Here is a 21,321-nt window from a genome sequence, read left to right as displayed (position 1 = left end):
CTCCCGCCTCTGCACCTAGGATGAAAGTCCTACAATATGTCGTGTGGGCACGGCGGCGGAGCACCAACTAATTAGCGTATTCACATCTAGTAAGAAAATAGTCCCAACATAAATCGGTATATTTGTCACCAAAAACTGAACTTGTTTATAAAAATATACCAATTTATACTATCTAAAAGAACAGAGTACAAACTACGACAAAATGTAGTGTAAATTCGTGTGAATTTCTAAATTTTTCTTACATTTTTGGCGGAAGGATTTCCCCAAAGTGTACCGTTATACGTGACCTTATGTCAGACAGAAGCGCCCCCATACACCGATAAACAGAACGACAGGAGCAACTTGACAGCCAGGATCCCTTTGGCAAGATTCAGCAACAGGTGAACTTTGGAGAGCACCATATGTATTTCTAGTCTCCACTAGCCTCTTTTGCAGGCTGAATAAATAGTAGAAATCGGCCTAAAAAGGCGTTTTAATTGGCCAAAGAAGTAATGGCCAGCCAGAGAGGGTCCAATTTTTCTGTGCAGGCAAATTGGACCCTCTCTGGCCAGCCAAATTCTCTGGCCAAGGAATTTAGGCCAGCAAAGGAGTCTGGTGAAGACTAATATATTTCTGTAATACCTACAGTTTTTCTACGACTTTTCAGTGCAAGAAACTATTCTTGGTGACTGAATACATGACCCAAAACACTCTGAAACCTATCCAGGGAAAATGTAAGGAATCATTCTGAAAATTTATCCAACTGGCCCAGATCCATCAATTGGTTGACACATCTGAACTGATATCTGGTCTGTATCTATCTAACCTCTGAACTTTCCAGAGATGTTCAGTGTTTTACTGACAAGATTGAGGGCAAGTCTCATAATTTAGCAGGCCTATAAAGATCACCAAAAACAGTCAGTGGATTTAAAACTTAAAGAGAAGGTATTGGGTCCTTGGTTCAAAATCATGCATGGACTCAAAATTAAAACATGCATGCCTACATACTGTTTGCATTTTGCTTGTCTTGGGGCAATTATGTATTCAATTGTGTTTCTAATGTATGTGTGTCAATAATAACGTATTGCTTTTTACCTTACCTTATTAAAATATGAACATTTTTGTATTGATACAAAATAAGTTACAATTTTAACAGCATTTTAAAAGTTTGATTAAGTGACAGATGTGAAACCCAAACAAACTCTTATCACAAGGACCTTTCCCTCCATCAATCAGTAACACATATCTGTCCTGGACTGTCCTAACTGCAATCCACTGTTGGTCAGAGTTCACGTTAACACAAACAAGACACCTTAAATCAATTTCCAACAGACTCAAGTCACTTATTTTTGCTTTATTCTTATAGTATGCAGAAATAACATACAATATCAAGTATACAAGTGCATAGAATTCAAGCAAACTTTGTGTAGGCACTTTAATAGTACAATTGGGTCACTGTTGTAAAGTTACCACCTGACAGAGCTCACCGTGAGTGCTTACAAAGCACAGAGCCAGATTTATAACTCTGTTATCTAAATACTGACCCAGGGCCTTGCTCAAACATTGGAAGGGTCCAAAAGTTACTTCCCTGTTACATTCTTAGTCTTTCCTTATCTTTTTTTTTCTCAAACAGTCACATTTGGAAAGTGCTGAAGTTTCCTACAGTTTGCTGGTGTTGCAAAGATGTGGAAAATATCCTGTTGCTGAAAAACAGGGCTTTCAACTCTTCAACCTCTTGGTTTTATTAACTTTTTTTGACTCACAGAATGTCAAAAACTAATTCATTGATCTCTAGCATTGATCAATAAACCACCTGGTACATAACATATTTACAAAATTCTAAAATATAAACACATGATTAAGTCATGATCTCTACTTTGAAATAAGTGTCTTCAAAATATGAACATTGATTCTTATGATCTGATTTTTGCCCAAATTGTCAAACGGTATCTTCAGAATTACCGAAGTACTATGTGAAAAATAGAAAGAAAGTCCTGATTATACAATATTTGCTATACACCTTTCATATACAGTCAACAAAATATCCACATCACAAATCATAAACTTTTCTCTTAATGTGCTTAAGCATATCTTTTTATCATCAAATAATATCCTTTTACAAGAATTCAGAAAATATATCCAAATCAATGACACAATTGCCATGTAGCCCCCTTTGCAGACTTCTTGGAGCATTTAGCATATATTTTTGGGGGGAAGGGCTGATATACGATTTTTTACATGGACTAAGGTTCTGGAAGGTGGAACAGGGAGTTTTGCCTCTCCAGCAAGGGCGAAACTCTCACCACAGCATAACTCCCTCTGGTTCATTTAGAGAACCTTGGCCCATGAAAGAAATTGCATATTATCTACTGTCAGTCAGTCTCAAAAGACTATGAGTTTGCTGTGCAAACAAAGTAGGGTTCAGTTCTCAACATACAAAATAATGTCAAAAGTTCAAGTTTATCAAGCATTTCAGCGTTCCTAAAAAATAAATGATGCTGCTCCAAGAAGGCTGCAAAGGCGACTATCCCCATGGTATTCTGTGTCCATGATTCCTCCTCTGAGACGACCGTCCTCTACTGTTTTCCCTTCTTCTTGCGAGGTTTGGTCCTCTTCCGTGTCTTGGAGTCGACGATCTGCTGCGCCTGCCGCTTGAGCTGCTGCCGTGTGAGGGTGGAGTCCTCATCATCGCCAGAGTCCTCGTCATCCTGATAGATATCGCCCTGCTTCTGGGTCTGAGGCAGCTTGATTCGCGTGTTGTGGGACGGCACTTTCGTCTCGATGCTTGCGTGGAACTGGAGAACGAACAAGGAATGAATAAAGGAATGAATGGATGGATGGATGGATGGATGGATGGATGGATGGATGGATGGATGGATGGATGGATGGATGGATGGATGGATGGATGGATGGATGGATGGATGGGTGAATGAATGAAAAGTTAAATGAATTGGTTCAATCCAAAAACAGTTCTGTTTGTGTTATTTCTCTTTACAATTTCATTTTTCCACAGCCTTTTGAGGATGTAGGGGCAGTACATAGAAGAAGAAGATGCATGTCCTAAGCATGTACTATAGAACTATAGAAGACAGAGACCATCCAACTCTGTCAAACAATAAATCAATACAAGATACATTAGACAATTAAGTAGGTAGAAGAAAGTCTTAATTGTCATAAGCCATGGCCATATCCATTGCGGAAAAACAAAATGTAGGTGAAAATTTTAACCTGTCGAACTTCAAGAAGAAAGATACGAAAAAGTTTTTCAAAAATGAGAAAGAAAAGATACAAAAGAATGATGAATTAAAGATGTCATCTGAATATTGTATTAATTTTGCACAGTTGATGCACCATGCTCTTGTACTTTATCCTAACACCATTCAAAAGACCTTTTCATTGATCTATAAAACAAAAACGATTTTCAGACTGGGACATTTCCACAGCAATTTTTCATTTCCTTTCTTCAGTTGGTGGAAACAATCTGTTACCAGATATCAAATAAACCCTCAGCCAGTCCGAGTCCCAGTGGGGACAAATATCTACAGGGGAAATTGTATTTTCATAATGTCTGAATCTGCATAACACCATTAAGTCACTTTCGATTAAATCTCCGAGCGAGACATTTCGCCAGCGAATCCTGAAATAATCCCAGATACCCTCTGCTCCGTACGACCCCACAATCAGATAAATTGATCAAGGATACGAAGTGGTTTCTGTTGGATCAATGAATTTGACAGAGATGGATGGATGCTATTTTGTTTGAGACAATTGAGTAAATGTTACAAGTCTGTTTTATAAAAGCTCAATAACTGCCTCTCAACTGCCCGGTAATCAGAGGATATTACCAAATCAAGGATGGTAACAAATGGAAATTGTTTTATTGGGTTTGCCGTATTTGGCAAGTGCATTAGCTGAAAGTCTTTTAGACATGTTAATTCCATTACCTAAACAAATACTGGAATTACACCATGCTCCAATCATTCTATATGCTGCCTGAATCATGCAGACAACCAGTACCCCATCATTTTCTGTTTTCCATCTTGTATGTTAATGTCTTACATTCCTTCCAATACATTTGTTATATTTGTGTATTTATGTTTTGAGGAGAGGTCTTTTTAAAAGAATCCTGCATTTGGCCCAATCCTCAATAACAGAATAGAATATTAGAATAGAATAGAATAAAAAGTATAGAATAGAAAGTATCGAATAGAATGTTCTCAAGAATCAATAGAATAGAATAGAATGTTCAGAGAATCAATAGAATAGAAAGAATAGAATGTTCTAAAGAATCAACAGAATAGAATAGAATAGAATGTTCTATTGAACCAAAGAACACCAAGCCCCCCACCTCCTCCTCCTCCATCTGCCTGATGATGTCCTGCAGGTCCTTGCCATCCAGCTCCTCCATCAGCTTGAGGAGTTTCTCCTCAGAGATGGACAGCAGGTCCAGCACGTACTCGTCTGATGTGGGGGAGATCTTAGCTGTCGGGACGTGGCCTTTGGCCTGCATGGGGGAGACACGGAGAAAAGGATGGTATTTCTATGCTAAAACTTCTCATGGGATATAACATCTCAGGGAGTGAAGGTCTTGCCCTAGTGTGGTGGCAGTGTAACATATTACCCCAAAAAAAGTGTTGCATAAAACAAAAATGAACTGTTACAAAGTGAAGTGATTATGTAACATCATGATATTTATCACACTAGGGACTGACTACATCCCAAAGAATGTGAAAGTAATTGTATGATTGATAATTTTTTGAAAATTCTGTGATTCTTTGACTGACAGAGGCAACCTCACTAGCTAGAAGTACAGTTTCACACACATGTAAACAAGGAGGAGAACTCACAGCCTTGATGTGCTGCAGCTTGTCAGCGAGATGCTCCACGCCTGACTTGACGGAGACCAGGATGTGGCTCGCCCGCTCCAGTTTGTCCTGAGCCTCGTCTCTCCGACCCTCTTCAGCATCAAGGTGGGACTGCATCTCCTCTAGCATACGCTGCCCACTGGGGGGAAACATAACACATCAGTTTGTGTTTCTGTATCTGTGCAACATCACCAAAACATACTTTGAAATAAAGCTTCCATGCAACCAAAAGCTTCAACTTGGCTACCAGCCTTGTATTTCATCTGGTATTACGGGAAAGTAGGACATTTCAATGGACAGATTGTGACTTCCTTTGTACATTGCTGTGTATTTATTTTGGTCATATATACTCAGTCATATTGGACAGAAAATTCAAAAAGATCACTCAAATTCCCATTGTCTTTCAACGTATGAATTGTTAAATGAAAATTAGTATGGTCTGTCTTTAACAAACACTTAGAAACATTATATTATCAAGAAACTACCCACCTGGAGAGCTGTGAATTTGTGGTTTAGTATTTAGTAAAATAAAGAGATCCCCACCTGGACAGTTTGGCCTCTCCTGAGTACTTCATGTCCTCAAACTCGGCCTGCAGCTTCTCCTTCTCCTCCTTCAGTCGGCTCAGCTGTTTCTCGTTCTCTCGCTTCAGCTCCTCAAGGTGCTTCTGGGTGTCACCTTGGGACATGAACCGCGCGACTACCTCCTAAAGGGGGGAAGGAAGGAAAGATTGAGTGAGTGAATGGATGGATGGGAAGACGGATGGATGGAGTGATGGATAAGAGGGTGACTTCAGATCTGTAGTACACAGTTTGTCTTTTTCTTTACTCCTTCTTCACTCTTATGAGCCTGCCTTCCAACTGCAATAGTTTTGTAGATTGTAAAGCCACCTTATATGTTGCCTTAATGTTTTGTAATGTCTTGTCAGCAGGTCAAGCCCTTTGTAATAGCCACTGGCTAGTTGGGCTGCCCTGACTGTGAGGATTTAACAGCCAAACCAATAAATGGAAATAAATGGAAATGGAAACTGCGAAATCTTTGCTATGAGTCTAACAAATCACAAGGCACAACAGGTGTCTTAAAGACATAAGACTATAAATAATCCCCAGACCTGTGTGTCAGAGACGCCTGTGGCCTCCTTGATGTGCCTGAAGGCCTCCTCGTACGTGGTGATCTTCCTCTCCTGCTCCTCCAGCGTCATCTGCTGCTTCTGCTGCTCCTGCTGCAGCTCCTCCTGCTGCAGGGACGCGCGCTGCATCTGGGGGCAGAGGGCAAGGGTCAATACAACCATGTCAAGGTCATTAAAACCTGTCAAAGACATGTCATCAAAGTCAAAGGTCATCAGAGCTAAAGAGTCAATGGTTGCTAGAAACATGGAGTCAAAGATTTTAAGAACCATTTGAAGTCAAAGGTCATGAGAACCATTGGGTCAAGGTCATCAGAAACACAGCATCAAAGGTCATAGGGCATGTAGTCCAAGGTCATCAGAGCAATAAAGCAAAGGTCACCAGACTCTGGGTCAAATTTCATCAGAAACATGCAATCAAATGTCATCCAAAGCATAGAATGAAGTTCAGAGGACATCAGAAGAACATCTATTAGTAAGACTTATTCTTTCATGCTACCATTTTCTTCAAAACCTGCAGTGGAGAAGCTTGACTTTCCTGCCTTTGCAGTTTGATAGCAACATCTGGTTGATCAAAGTGACTGACAATATCACCTTCAAGTAACATTACATGAAGACAACAAGACGCCTTACCCTTCTCTCGACCCTCTCAGCGTGAGCCTTCTTCTCCTCGGCCAGCTTCTTGTACTCATTGAGTGCCGTCTCCCGTTCCCTCCTCTCCCTCAGCACCTGCTCCTCGTGCTTAGACAGCTCTCCCTGGAACATAAGGATGCTGGTTAGATACCAGAAACCTCATCATGCTTAGACAGCTCTTACAAGTTAAGAACTAGTCTAGCTTTTTGGAGCTTTCCTAGATATGTATAGCCAGTATAACTGCCCTTCGGCATAACACACCAGCTTCTGTATCCGTATAGCGAGTATAACTGCCCTTCGGCATAACACACCAGCTTCACAGGAACGCGGCACGGCGGCAGCTGGCTACATTACACCGAACGACGTGTTACAACTAACCTTTGAACATCTAACTCTAAACATTGCTTATAGCTGTCTAATGACAATGCCCCTACTGTACTTGGTGACAGCGAGTTCCACTCTTTGATAGTTCTAGGAAAGAATTAATTCTTGAACACCTCAATCCTTGGTTGATAATTCTGGTACTTAGTAAGGGTCCTTTCAAGTGTTGCCAGCAGGATAGTTATAGATAAATGTAACTACAGATCAAGTAGCAGAGCTGTCCTACCCTAGCAGCGTCCCTGGCCAGCTGAGCGTCGTTGTTCATGGCCTTCAGCTCCGTCAGCTCCGACCTGGCACGCAGGATCTCTGCCTCCAGGGCGTCCAGCTGGTTAGCGTACGTCAGACCCTCCTGGAAATAAACAAACAAATAAACAATTAACAAAGGCTCAAACAAATCAGGTGCAAGTGAATACAATGTATGTCTTTAACAGTACAAGGGGCAGACATTTGCTGACAAAAATTTCTCATGTTTGAGTTTTTGGGAACTCAAAAAACTTTTGTTTCAATAGTACAAACTACCTGGCACCAATGACTCTCTCCTTTGAGATATATGACAAACAAGGTAATTTGAAACTTAAGATCAATTTTGAAATTGTTTTAGTTCAGCACAGAATAGAGTGGGGGTGACCTGGTGTGTTAGGCTGAAAAAGCAAGCCATAGCAAAGACATATTGCACTACTAGCTGCTTGAAAAAGCATCATATGTTTCCCCTCAACGTGAGGATGACAAAAGAAGAAGAAGTCCCAGTACTCTTCAGGTTCTAAGGTGCAGGCTGACTGCAGTTTACTACACAGCTGCTAGAGGGCAGCTGTAAGCAGACCTTACCTTGCCCAGGTGCACCTTGATCTGTTGGTAGGTCTTGCGGATGTGTTCTGCCTCCTGACACTTCAGCATCATCTTGTCCAGGCGGTTCTCCAGCTGGCGTAGGGTCTGAAGTGAAGGTAGAAAAGTTCAGGAGTTAGTAAGGCTTGCTGTTTCTGTCAACAAAATTTTTTAAAGCTGTACATGGAAGGGTTGAGACATCCCTTGGGTGTTGTTAGAGAATACAAAAGAATTGTTTTCTAAGATAAAATGTACAATTTTGGGTAATTGATTGCTGTTTTGCTTTTGTGCATCACAGATTTTCTTCTAGTTTTGTTCAGTTAATTTGTTCTGAATATATTATCTTCCTGACAAACTCAGTACAGGTTTGACTATAGAAGAAAAATATACAAAATATGTTGTATCCTAACTATGCATACATGGTGATCATCTAGTATTAATAATATAATATAAGAATGTGATCATACAGACATATAAGACAGACAGATGCACAGACAGACAGACAGACATGTACATGTACAGACAGACCAGCTCCAAATGCCTGTAAGTGAACTGTAGAACTAGGTCATAGTATCGATTTCTGTGTGAGGGTGTGTATACTAACTGATTATGACCAAACAAAGAAAACTACTGTCTACGGTAAAATTACTTGACACAAATGATTTTTGTGTCCCTTTTTTAACTATTTTAAACTATATCTGATTAAAGCATCACAACATGTAGGAATAGTTCCCATACACTGCTTACTGAACAATTTATGATAGTTTGTAACAGTCTGGCAGTGTTCTTTGTTTGGCCAGGGTCCCTAACATGATGCAAGCCAACCTGGTCAGTTGCTGCCTTAGCACTTTTAGCACTTCTCTGTCGTCCCTTCTGTAATGGTACAATCAACATGCAACGTCATCAAACACTCAATATCTGATATATTTTCCACGGGCTCAGTCCTCAGACCAATATGTGCTGTAAGTGTAAGTGTGCCACTGCACTGTAAGTGGTCAGATCAGCTGTGGTGTCAAAAGTGGGTGCAGAGCAGATGAGAGACACAGCACAACAGTGATGACACATACACGAATGTGGTGACACATGCACAAAAAGGATGACACAGACATGTACGTAAGAGGTGACACATACAGAAGCATGGTGACATTAACACAAAAGTGGTGACGCATACACAAAGGTGATGACACAAAACATTCTTCCAGACTGGGGTTCCTCAAGGCATAATCTTTGGACCCATACAGGTTGGGTCTTTTGTAAAAGTTTTAGCTGATTCTCATTCATATCTCAGACAAAGAAACCAGTCTACAATAATTTTTTGTCTTTTAAACCATCAAATGACTATATCCCAGTTTGAAAGAACACTAAAACATTTAGACATGTAGAAACAAAGCATCTTCAGTGCATCAGATGTGGATTTCTCTCAGTTTCCCAAACACTAAGCTGTGCTCCAAAAGAGTAGCAAATCCCGTGCCCCCAGCTTACCTGAGCATCCTCTGACTCCCCAGTGGACATCTCCTGCGCAGCGCTGGCGTCGGTGATCATCTGGTCGTGCTGCGTCTGTAGCTCCGCAAGCTTCTTCTGCTTCACCTCCGTCTTGTGCCGCAGGTCGTTCAGCCGCTTGATGGTGTCGCACACCTTGTGGTCCACGATCGTGATGGCTTGCTGCAGAAGAAATTTGCAAAGAAGAGATTCAAAACTATGAAAACAGAGTCAATTATGTTTATGTTACTGTTTTCATATGCAGAAGTGGTGTATTGCTCATTCCTTGACAAAGACCAGAGTTCAACAATTGGAAATTTGGGTAAGTCAAATTTTTGTGTTGGAAATTACAGTTTAAACCTGTTTCAGGTTGTTCTACCAACACACTGTGTACCTTCCCAGACTTGCCCATGAGAACAAAGTTGATGTCATAGCTGTACTCTACCATCAAAACTATGTGTAGTTTGCATCTACAATTTTTAAGGTCAGTAGTACAAATGGACCAAAAACTACATACATAACATACTTCATACCTTGCCAGACTTGCCCCTGAGAGCAGCCCTCTCCACATTCCTGTTCTGGAAGGCCTCATTCAGCACTTTGTCATCCATCTGGGGGGAGGGGAATTACAGAACATGGTTATAATCAAAGTAAAGAATACACATAATCAGACATTCCAAAATATGAAGGCTTGCAATTATGTATGGTAGCCATGACATCCAAGTAATACACTCAACCAGCACAGTTTAGTTCATCCATTACATACACTTTATCTTCTTGAGATCTTTTTGTCTAGAAAGACAGTCTACAGCTTTCTCTGACAGTCACTGAGCATTGTTCTCTGCAGTTCTTGCTCCACAGTGCCGCTCATGACTAGTGTGGCAGACTCTACCACTTGATACTGATTGACTATATACATTACATAGCGGGGATAGCACTTAGACTAATAAATACATTTTCATGAAAAATATGGTACTCACCGCCACAGCGTCTGCCTTGAGTTTGTGGAGCTGTTTGTTCTCCTGCCTCAGCTGAGCCACCAGCTCTCGGTTCTTCTTCATGGTCCATTGTGAGCTCTCGTAGTACGCCTTACGGTCACCGTCTGTCGGAAAACAACATGAAACTCTTTTTCTAAACACTCTGAAATCATTATCATGAACGTTCATCTGTGTTGGTAGTACATTTTAATCATAGTAAAATATTGAACTTTATTCCAACACAAGGATCACACAGAGATCAAATTTTCAATGACCACTGTCGCCTTTATCAGGATAATTAATGACCAATCATGAGATTTCTAAAATCATGTTTATTTGTCCGAATGTAGAACTAGAATAAACATTTAACGTACAGCATTGGTGCTGAGTTTCTATATGTGATTTTATGACAACAGAGTTAAACTTAAATCTCCTTGAAGTTTACCTTACTCGCAAATATAATGTTACATTACAATGATTAAATCTTGTATTAAATTATAATTATATTAGATGATGATTATATGATGCTACCTCTTGACCTACTGCTGTCAAAACTTCAGTTTTCACGAATGCCGAACTGCAAGGTCTCTTTTCTGAACTCCGCCCCCCTCCCCATCTACAACCCAACATGAATTATTTTTCAACAGCATCCCAAAATTATAGTTTATCTTTTCTACGATAAAACTACCACTTGCAACCTCGGCCGTTTTAATATGACAAAATTTTTCTCAAACAAAGTGTCGTCAAGGCAAGCTTCAGTTCTGGAACACCCTTGTTGCACTTCTTCTGAGTTCTAGTTTATGACGACTGAATCAGTACATAGAAACGGTGCAAACTCGCGCGCCGAAACTACAATTTTTTTCTACCCACCTAAAAGTGCGATTTTCCTGTTAAGCTCTGCGATCTGTTCTTGGATCGGCTGCTTGGGGAGATGCGAAGTCGCTGGCATCTTGGTCTTTCAGCTTTTGGCCGCTATGGTGGAAGAAAAAACGTCTGAAAATGCTGTGGAAAGAGTTCAGGTCTCTTGAACGCTGTTTATTTGGGTCGTCTCTAAGGTGACGTCAAGATCTCGCCAGTTATCGCGAGAAGTGGTGCGAGAAGGAAGGTTAGGAGCGCCATTATGCGGGTAGATCAGTAACTGCAGCCACGGTGGGCGAAGCCTGGTGCACGAACGCCGCTTAACGGTTTTAGTGTGCATTGCAGTCACCCACCTGTTAGCATAAAGTTTTGCTACGACCAGATTGTCTATAACTACTTGTATATATAAGATAGGCGTTTTCGATCATTTGGTCTTCTTTCTTCAAAAGCATACCACAAGAATTGCCTATGTGCATATCATAAAACTGCATTGAGGGACTACAAAAAAACATTTTATTCTCAGTGACACACACAAAGCGACAGCTATATTTTCAGCAAGGTTGGTTTGTATGGGTGCCTCTTTGAGTACAGAAATTGGAAAAGTTTATTTCGGAAATTCGGGTTTACAATTTTGGGTTCAAAATGTTCCTTAGGCCAAAGGGCAAGTAACGTAGCACTCTTCTAAAATTCTAGTTATTCTTTCGTGAATGTTAATTGGCTTTAAAGTTCAAAACAACTTGACAAAAAATAAAATAAGTTATTTTTTTCTTGGAGGACAACTCATTGTTTATGCGATTCGATTTTTCCCATTTTCGTCAAAAGTGATAAAAATTACGTTTTGAAAAGTACTATATATTTAGGGAGCCCAAAATTATAAAACTAGTACACAATCGAAGCCTTCAACCACCTATCACTTAAGTGTCACTAAAATCTTCGTCGCCTTGCACAACGTAGGTACTAGGTGTAGCCTTCGTAGCAGGCTTATAGGACTGGGGTTTGGTGGTCTTCGGCTGTTAGAAATTGAGTAGCCCAGTTCTAAAAACGGGGGTAAAAAACGGGGTAATTTAACCAGGCCGGCTATGTTGTCTATATGCAATCAGAAAATAGCACATAAAAGCTCCCAAAGACCCTGAAGACCCCCAAAACCCCCAGTTTTTGGCATGCGATGGAGGCTAGCACAACGTAGGTCCTGTGTATCAAAATCTTTCTCTCAATCTCGTTTTATATTGCCACAACATCCAGTCATAATTGCTTTCGCGCGGGCGTTTTAAAACCACCAACAGCACCGGACACCAGAGTGTGTTTTCATAACCTCGTGTTTTCTTCACTTCTTGTTTATCAAACTGTATCCAGTTTTTTATGCAGTAGGAGGTCGCGATCTCTTAAGTTTACGTTAGCGTAAATTGGAAACCAGATCGTGTGCGTGTTTTTGTGTGGGGTCGCCCGACCGCGAAACTGGGCGACGGTTAGCCAATCAGAGCGCGGGCACTCGACCCGTCGTCAGAATGGTTGCTAAGGACGCGGAACAATCGAACCACGTGTGTTATTCATCATAAAGGTAGACAGACAGGTGGCGCAGTGAGCTGTCACAGGGCAAACAAGACTTCATTCAGACAAACTCGGGTTGACTTAGATGTAGCTGTGAAGCCCTCACGGTGGCACCATGGCTCTCAAAATCGACCTACCACCCGGGAACTTCGCGGCAAAACTCAACAAGGCCCTGCAGATGGATTCCAAAGGAGTTTTCCCGCCTCCGAGCGACAAATATTCGGACGAGGCATCCTCCGTGGCAGACAGTTCTACGATACGACGTGAAATTCGCGGATGGTCGGCGGCAACTGGTAGCACGACTCGCAGTTCGCGCGCGGACGTCCGGCCGATTTCACCAACAAGACGAAACAACCCTCACCCCTCACAGGTATATAAAAACTAGCCTCCATAGCATGCCAAAAACTGGGGGTCTTCAGGGTCTTTGGGAGCTTTTATGTGCTATTTTCTGATCGCATATAGACAACATAGACGGCCTGGTTGAATAACCCCCTTTTATTTTAGAACTGGGCTAATCAGAAAACAGCCGAAGACCACCAAACAACCAGTTCTATAAGCATGCTACGGAGGGTATATAAAAACCTTATTTGTCATAATCGGCGATAATTGTAGCGACAAGTACAAGGGGGGCGCAAACAGCGGAAGAAATCAAATGGATATACGATTTCCTTGTGTCTATAGCCGTCATTGTACGCGAGGGCAATAATCCACAGTGTTTAGTGGGTCAGCTTGTTTGCTAGTATAGTTTGCGGAGGCTTTGTGTTGGGCGTGCGGTGTACTTTGCACGACACAATGCCAGCGCGCTGTTGCGGGTCACTTTATACCAACACCGCTCGGGGGTAAACGATCCTTGGTTACCGACATGGCGTCCTGACCGACTCAAGACCACCTTTTTTGTGTACGAAAAAGTTCTGCTTAGTTACGTGGGTCATTTTCGAAAATTTGAAGTTAAAGAATCTTCGGACAGGATGGAGTATATCATATATCCACGGAAAACCAGGTCGGCACAGGTAGGGTTGGAAAAAAGTGTCTGAATTTTTTCAAGCTTGAGTGGAAGTGGTGGAACGGGTATGTGTGTTAGTCATGTTGAAGAGGTCTTCTAAGGTTTCTCAAGGTGTTGTGCAAACTTCTAACATTGTCCGACCGTGTGTAGAAATAGCCAAGGAGTTTCGCTCAAACTACAAGAAACGGCGGTTGGTTGTTTATAGGTGAAACTCTGGAAGTTTAGAGGTAAAACAGGTGTATCTATGGCACTGGACACCTGTCGGAAACACCTTCTGTAAGGGAATACAAGATGGCGGCAAACCTGCGTCTTTTATCTATAGGTCTTTCACCATATCAATTATCTCAATTTTCTAATTACAGGACGCATGGCTGACATTTTAAGGGTATCTTGCGATCTATATTTTCGGCATGACCTGAAAAGGAAAAAAAACAGAGGAATAAAAATAGGTCATGCGTTTGTTGCCTTAAGGAATGTGAGGTTAAAAAATGTAGCAGACGCGGTCTAGTAACAACAGAAGGTGTGGTGGGTTATTTTACGTGCGGATGTGAAGAATTTTGTACATGTATTATAGCAGGGTTGTGAGAGAAAACTTGGTGCTTGACTACACAAATATTACGATTGCTTGACCAAACAGTATTGTTGCAGTGCCACTAAGGGCAGTGTCAGGATTTTGGCACACACATGTGGGAATTAACCATGACATTTACTCAAGGAAAGTACATTTACAAACTGGCTATAAATCTACCCCTATAGACAGGCTATTGCTCTGAATGGAGCCTTTGATACACGTTTTACCTGAACTGTACAGGTGTAGGTGGCAAGAGGGATGTCAGATAGCCTCCGTACCAGGCTTATAGAACTGGGGGTTTGGTGGTCTTCGGCTGTTTTCTGATTAGCTCATGCCAGTTCTAAATGGGGGTAATTCAACCAGGCCGGCTATGTTGTCTATATGCAATCAGAAAATAGCACATAAAAGCTCCCAAAGACCTCCCCAAAACCCCCAGTTTTTTGCACCCTATGGAGGCTATAGATGTCAGACGTCCTTCCGACCACTCCCTTTTACAAACATGACTTGACATTTTGTCGGAGACGTTATTTTGTAAGAAAACAGCACTTCCTTCACTCCTGGTATGCAATCTTAGCCCCCCAGGTAAGCACTTAAGAAAGTTTTGACGTCTCTGGTTTTAAGGACTGTAAGGAACAAAGGTTTAGTCATCCCACAAACCACTCAAGACCCGTGGCATGTTTTGCCTGACCATTATGGCTTTTGAGTAGTTTCTGTTACTCATTTACACCGTTTTGTGTTTGCATTATATTCAACTTCAACACGAGAACATGTGATAGTCTCCATTTTTGATTACATAAGATATTCATGTTCTAGAATTAGTTAAGCAGAGAAAGCTTTGAAAAGTAAGTCACAATTGTTAATACTTTTTAAGAAGACTTTCCCTTCATAAGTTGAGGAAAACCAGACAAAATAACGCCAAGACATACTTAGAGTGGTTCTGCTAGAGTTGGTAGAGATAGTAGATGAGTCAAGGCATATTCATTCACTTGTTCATGGATTCTTGCTTCAAAAAAGACTTTTGTATCTGTGTCCGTATGGCAAGTATAACTGCCCTTCGGCATAACACATCAGATGTATGCAAGCTTGTCTAACCCCCAGTTTCCGGGGAAAAAAGACATTAAACTGGATAGAGAGAGAGAGAGAGAGAGAGATGGATTCCAACATTTTTTTTCGCTAATCAGAAGACTTCATCAAAACCTTATCTTCACATCTATGATGTCATCCTTCGTTCCTGACACAACAAAAAGCAATCATGAAAATCATCATCACAAAGGTTTGTGTGGGAGGGTCTCCATGTAATTATTATTAGCATGACAAATGTCTATAATGGCATTTTTCACTTCTTTATTCAAACTGAAAAGGAAGAACTGTTTTAGGAGTAAGATTTCCATTCTATCATTCTGAAAAATAAGTATATGTTCCATTCTATGATAATATCATTCTGAAATTTAAGTATATTTTAGGAGTCAGTGAGATGTCCATTCTATCATTCTGAAAAATAAGTATATGTTCCATTCTATGATAATATCATTCTGAAATTTAAGTATATTTTAGGAGTCAGTGAGATGTCCATTCTATCATTCTGAAAAATAAGTACATGTTCAATTCTATGATAATATCATTCTGAAATTTAAGTATATTTTAGGAGTCAGTGAGATGTCCATTCTATCATTCTGAAAAATAAGTACTGTATGCTTTAGGAGTGATATTTCCACTCTATGCTATCATTCTGAAAATGAAAACCCTGATTTTATACAGATGATCATATTGTTGTCAAAGGAAAAAATGGTCTGGTCTGGTCCACAGACACCCAGTGGTGTAGAAAATGCAGTACTAATCCCAAATTAAACTATAGGCCTACATCTAAATCTTGTATCTAATCCATACAAATCCCCATTCAATCAGAACTTTGCTGCACTTCCGATATAAGCCTGTGTATTCCCTTGGGCAAAACATTCTTGTACCTCTAATCTAGACTTATTGGGTACAAGAAAGATAGAAAAACTTCATTCTTTCAAAACTGTGCAAGATTATGACACAAGAGGGCAAGACCACACTTCCTAAATTCCAAGGAGCCAACTCACGAGTAAACTCATAACAAGACCATTAATCAGTGACAAGACTTCAGGAGGAATCTTAAAGAGGTTTACCTGTTGACATAACACACGGCAGGTATCCTAGGTGTTTCCTGTGTACGTGTACTGTGCCACCACACGCAGTGTTGGAATCCCTTTTTTCTGCATGCCTGCACTGGTGCAAGTAACATTTTTCAATGTTTCAATTTTAAGCTGGTGTGTTACGCCGAAAGGCGGTTATACCGGCTATACAGATACAGTTTCTGTACCTGTTTGGTATAGCCAGTATAACCGCCCTTCGGCATAACACACCAGCTTAAAATTGAAACATTGAAAAATTACCTGCACCAGACAAATTTTACCTGCACCACTCAGACTTTAAGAAGTATGGATCACACTGAAAACTGTTCAGGAACCATTGCCATAGTTTCTTTTATACAAAAATGCACTTCACAGGTAGTAGCAGCCACTGCAGCAAATAAAAATTCACATAAACCCCAGTACATGGACCAGTGCAGATTAGGTGATCATAGGTGCAGATAGACATCAGAAATACCTGCACAGCCTCAATTTTACCTGCACATGTACTAACCTGCACATGCAGGTGATATTTTGAGCCCTGATATGCCCTCTCAATCCACCTCATACCTTCTCAACACAGCTTACCTCCATGGTAAACCACAGGACTAATCTACAAGGGCTTTTCATGCCTGTGTCTCCCTCAACAACTGTCTCTGGCTTCAGACAGATTGGCCAATATATCACATACTTATGGGACTGTATGTTATTCTTGGCTTTATGGATGACATGTTTGTATGCAGTGATTTTGGGCTTGTTTGCCAAAAGGAATGAAATATTGCCCCTTTTGAAAAATGCAATTTGTAGGTTAACTCAAGTAGAGAGAACATGCCATAATTGTCATGGGGCTTCAACTATTGAGATATATCTTGGATTGTTCTATCATACTACTTGTTGCTGAAAATGTTTGTCACCCAAATATTTTGTGCATCCTAACAACAAAAGTCTTTGTCTCAGATATTACCTTGTCCTCATATTGAGTTGTCTTTTGCAATGCCAAGTTTTTAATGTGTACAATATGTTCAGTAAAGAGACACAACCAAGTCTTTTCTTCAGCTGATGTTTCGGTGACTGTCTGTCACCTTCCTGAAGGCAATTCTGACTGGCTCACATTGCACTGCATCTATAGCAGCGACACCTGTGCTGCAGTGCAATGTGAAACAGTCAGAATTGCAATGAGGAAAGTGACAGACAGTCACCGAAACGTCGGCTGAATAAAAGACTTAGTTGTGTAAAATGAGTCTCTTTACTCAGTGTCTTACCGTTCCTGATGAAACTATTCACAGATGCACAATATGTTGCAATATTGCTTTCTTGTTGTTTTTTCATGCAACAGCACATTTATTTGGGTCAATCACTGTAAGAAAACACCAAAATGTGTAACATTAACGAGTTATGGAGAGAACTTCTGGTCATTCCATATCAGATAATTGTTCCATAGAACACACTTATACCCCCGGACAATATTTCAACCTGTGCCATTCACAAGACAAGAATAACACGTGGGAAAAAAGGAAAATCTAATAATGGATTCTAACAAAGGGCTGGGATTTAATCTTATTGAGTACCAACCATGCTTCCTGACTCAAGTTTCAGTGTGATTTTGAGGACAATAGAACGTAGACACAGATATGCCTGTGCTGGTCTTTAATAAGGTGTGCTATTAGGGAGCAAACCAAGCAAAAATGAAGATATCTTTACCGTGTTGAAGAAGAGACAGAGTGCGTCTCAAAAGCTCCCCAGAGTAGCTAACTTTTGTAGTGTTTAGCGTTTTTGTCACTCATAACTTTTTAGTGTGTTTGGTTATGAATATTCGTCAAAACTCAAAAGCAAGCAAACGAAGTTGACTTTCGATTAGTTAGCCGGCTCTAGGAAGCAGTGTAATGTACAGTTTCAAAGCTTCAGGAAATTGTAGCATGTTAGAATGTCATTAGCACATGTTTGAATGTTTCTTTTGAGGGTTATGTTTGTCTGAAAACATCTGGTAACATTATGAGAAGAAAGGCAGAAAATATGGGCCTTTGACTATGCCAACTTCAGTGCCAATATCAAAATATGAGGGAAATATAACTTGAGCTTGTTCACAGTGGATAGGCAGACCACTTGTCCCTCCCTTCTTTCCCCTCCCCCTATTTGAAATGGTTGGTATATTCCTTAGCAACCACTAACAGGTGGTTCCATCTGCAGTTCTGAATTGACCTGATAGGGGTCCTCGTTACCATCCACCACTCTTGCCTGCTACCAAACCCATTTCATTCCTTTGCCCAAGAGATTAGCGAGAAAGTGATTCTTGCGACTTAACCTGTAAAAGCAAGGGCCCGTAAAGAATTCCCATTAAGTAAAGCGAGACATTCCGGAACTGCCGAATGAATGCTAAGAAGGTGACGAGAGGATTTTCCGCGCCTTGAAAAGGCAACTTTGCAAACGTTCCCGTTCACTTCACCTATTGAGACCTTTTCTTTACCTATTGAGTCTCTCACACACAAAAACTGCTAGAGACCTCACGTATCGCCGCCCCTGAATGTCACAACATGCCTTAAAGTTGTCACCTTAAAAAAACACCAGCAGCAATAAATTTCACCTGTTTTCCACTCCCTCAGCCAACTACAAGCACACTTAGTCACCCAACATGCCACCGCCCTGAATACAACATTTACAAACGACGGCAAACAAATGCACAACTTTTATTCAGCAATAACACCCGGTACCCAGATAAGACGCCCATATAAAAACTCCATTAACAGCCAAAAGCTGTACAAATACGAGGTTTTGTGCGGGCCTCCCCTATAGGCTGGACACACAAAGGAGGTAATTTGAAGTGTGTGATACTGTAAATATTTAGCCACCGCCTTCGCGCCACCCAATCGCGCACCGGCACACTGGACAAGCCCAGCCTAGCGACCGACCTAGACCCGCTGTGAAGGAATGAAACCCCGCTTTTCTTGACGTTTATTGCGCAGTAATGTTCCTACTACTGTGGAGACATGGCCGCGCTAGCAAGGAAACCTAACCTGAAGGGGAAAGATGCAGCGAAGAACTACAAGCTGAAATATCCCTACGGACTTCACTATGAGCCATCAAGGGACATTCCTGTAAACTTTCCTCGGATACAGTTCTTATATCTCCGTAGAAGGCTTATAGAACTGGGGGTTTGGTGATCTTCGGCTGTTTTCTGATTAGCGCAGTTCAAATGGGGGTAATTCAACCAGGCCGGCTATGTTGTCTATATGCAATTAGAAAATAGCACATAAAAGCTCCTGAAGACCCCCAAAACCCCCAGTTTTTGGCATGTTATGGAGGCATCTTATTTCAGGAAAACTTCTGCTTTGTGTTTTCTAAACCTGGGATGAAGTTATGCTTTGTTGCTTTGCATTGATGTTTGATGTCTTTTTTCTGTTGTTGTTTTTTTGCAGATGTTTATGAGTTGGAAAGTGCCAACAAGACTGGTCACAGCCGACTATAACGCAGTCAATGGAAAAAGTAAGTCCTGAAAAGCAGACTTTCTGAAATTCCCACGCTTTAAAGTTTAAATAAGTCGCTGCTTTCGAACCGCTTTCAAAGAACCATGCTTTTAGAGTCTTAGTTGCTGAGTGCAAAGCAGAAGACTTGATTTGACAAGTAAAAGAGGTTCCCACACCCTTGTTGCATGTAAACCCACTTGTCGTAATGCACACTCCCATACTGAACATACTCTATTTTACATAGTGGCTCTCAAAAACAGCCACCCCAAACAAGCTGTTAAGAGTAGTCCACACCACTTTGGAGCCATATGGCACTCTTGCCGCATACTTAGGAAAGTGGACACCAGAAGAACAAAGTGAGCTTTTATATCATATTCAGCGAGGATCGCTTGAATAGTCTTGATCGGGGCGGTGTCTTAGTTTCTGAAAGTTGTTGAGGCAACAAACTTTCCCTTTTAAACACTTGTTGGTGCTTCTTTCTTTCTCGAGCTTGCCCCTGTTTCATTCGAGCCGGCCGTAGCAACTGCAGTTTTCTAACGTGGGGAGAACGATCGCTCACTGCACAATCCATCGGATTACCGTCTTTGTCTCGTGCATTGTTGACCTGTTAATATATTTTCACAGCCAGACTTGCCCTAATCCCACCCACAAAGGTTTGCAGGGCCCTTCGCAATATGAATGGTTACCTAGACGACAAGGGACGCTATGGACTGAACCACTTTACGACAGAGCTGCAAAAAAAAAGTTTCCACATAAACGCAGCTCGTAAAGTTAATTGCAACTAGTTTTGGCAACACAAAAACACTTGGTGGACAATTAGTTCTTTACTATGATTGGCCCTACTGCTTGATGCATACTTTAAAAGTATTGGCTACCATCTTTAAGTTGGCCAGAATGTTTCTCTGTAAACATAAAGACTGGAAGGTTTTAGGCTACATCCCTTTTGGCTTCAGGTTAACCTGTTATAAACATTTCTTGACCTCAGCTAGGCGACAACCATTACAACTTCTGCCCGGGTTGTAGACAGTATCAACAGCGAAGGGTAATTTTTCAGTGAGCTTTTGAAGAGTGCTTGGAAGCATCAACAAGGAATTGTAGTGTCCCTTACAAGTGTCAACAGTGGGGAGTCGGTTTACCGCATGCACGTGTGCAGACCAGGTTCACCTTTGTGTTGACATGACAGTTCTTTTATACGGACACTTCTGTGATACTGTTTGAAACTTGACACAGCTGCTGGCTTTTGTCTTTGTAGCAGCACTGCTCACAAAATTAGCAAGGGAACTACCTTTGTCAAAAACATTTCTATTCAATCAAACCTTACAAAGCTCATTGACAGATGTCTGAGAAAAACATGCCTTATAAATGGCATGGCTACAGGGCCCAGCTAAGGAGATTTAAGAAGCTAATACAAAGGCTGGCTAACTCCCAACAACCTGTGATGAAACAGTAGCAACAACTTCTGCAGCA

General features: G+C 41.1%; 2 protein-coding genes across 3 annotated transcripts in view; one reads left to right on the top strand and one right to left on the bottom strand.

Moving 5' to 3' along the window:
- Window positions 1–2,522: 2,522 nt before the first annotated feature.
- Window positions 2,523–11,311, bottom strand: LOC109484523 (coiled-coil domain-containing protein 151-like). Its single transcript, XM_019787835.1, has 12 exons — window positions 11,131–11,311; window positions 10,264–10,385; window positions 9,817–9,894; window positions 9,287–9,466; window positions 7,808–7,912; window positions 7,209–7,331; window positions 6,602–6,724; window positions 5,954–6,100; window positions 5,388–5,548; window positions 4,827–4,983; window positions 4,328–4,483; window positions 2,523–2,774 (listed from the first exon to the last, which is right to left on the bottom strand). The coding sequence occupies exons 1-12, from the start codon at window positions 11,207–11,209 to the stop codon at window positions 2,556–2,558; spliced, it is 1,650 nt and encodes a 549-aa protein (XP_019643394.1). The 5' UTR covers window positions 11,210–11,311; the 3' UTR covers window positions 2,523–2,555.
- A 1,334-nt stretch (window positions 11,312–12,645) lies between these two features.
- LOC109484548 overlaps window positions 12,646–21,321 on the top strand; it is an 11,857-nt gene continuing 3,181 nt past the window's right edge. Inside the window, exons 1-2 of one of the 2 annotated variants that reach the window (XM_019787867.1) lie at window positions 12,646–13,036; window positions 19,807–19,873. In XM_019787867.1, coding sequence (XP_019643426.1) covers window positions 12,782–13,036; window positions 19,807–19,873 — 322 coding nt within the window. In that variant the 5' untranslated portion in view covers window positions 12,646–12,781. Of the gene's footprint in view, window positions 13,037–19,259; window positions 19,486–19,806; window positions 19,874–21,321 lie in introns of those variants that run through there. The other variant, XM_019787868.1, reaches the window with a different exon arrangement.

This window comes from Branchiostoma belcheri, unplaced genomic scaffold, assembly GCF_001625305.1.
Source record: "Branchiostoma belcheri isolate BF01 breed outbred unplaced genomic scaffold, Haploidv18h27 scaffold7, whole genome shotgun sequence".
In the NCBI taxonomy this organism is placed as follows: Eukaryota; Metazoa; Chordata; class Leptocardii; order Amphioxiformes; family Branchiostomatidae; genus Branchiostoma; species Branchiostoma belcheri.
Note: the sequence above shows the minus strand (reverse complement) of the source record. Positions and strands in the feature narration are given on the sequence as shown.

What these genes read in the sequence shown, in the direction of transcription:
- LOC109484523 (XM_019787835.1), bottom strand. Translation starts at nt 11,209, where the DNA reads ATGCCAGCGACTTCGCATCTCCCCAAGCAGCCGATCCAAGAACAGATC. An exon ending in CAGGAAAATCGCACTTTTAG is followed by an intron (nt 10,386 to 11,130) that starts GTGGGTAGAAAA and finishes GTTTTCCGACAG; the next exon opens with ACGGTGACCGTAAGGCGTAC. An exon ending in TCAAGGCAGACGCTGTGGCG is followed by an intron (nt 9,895 to 10,263) that starts GTGAGTACCATA and finishes CCCTCCCCCCAG; the next exon opens with ATGGATGACAAAGTGCTGAA.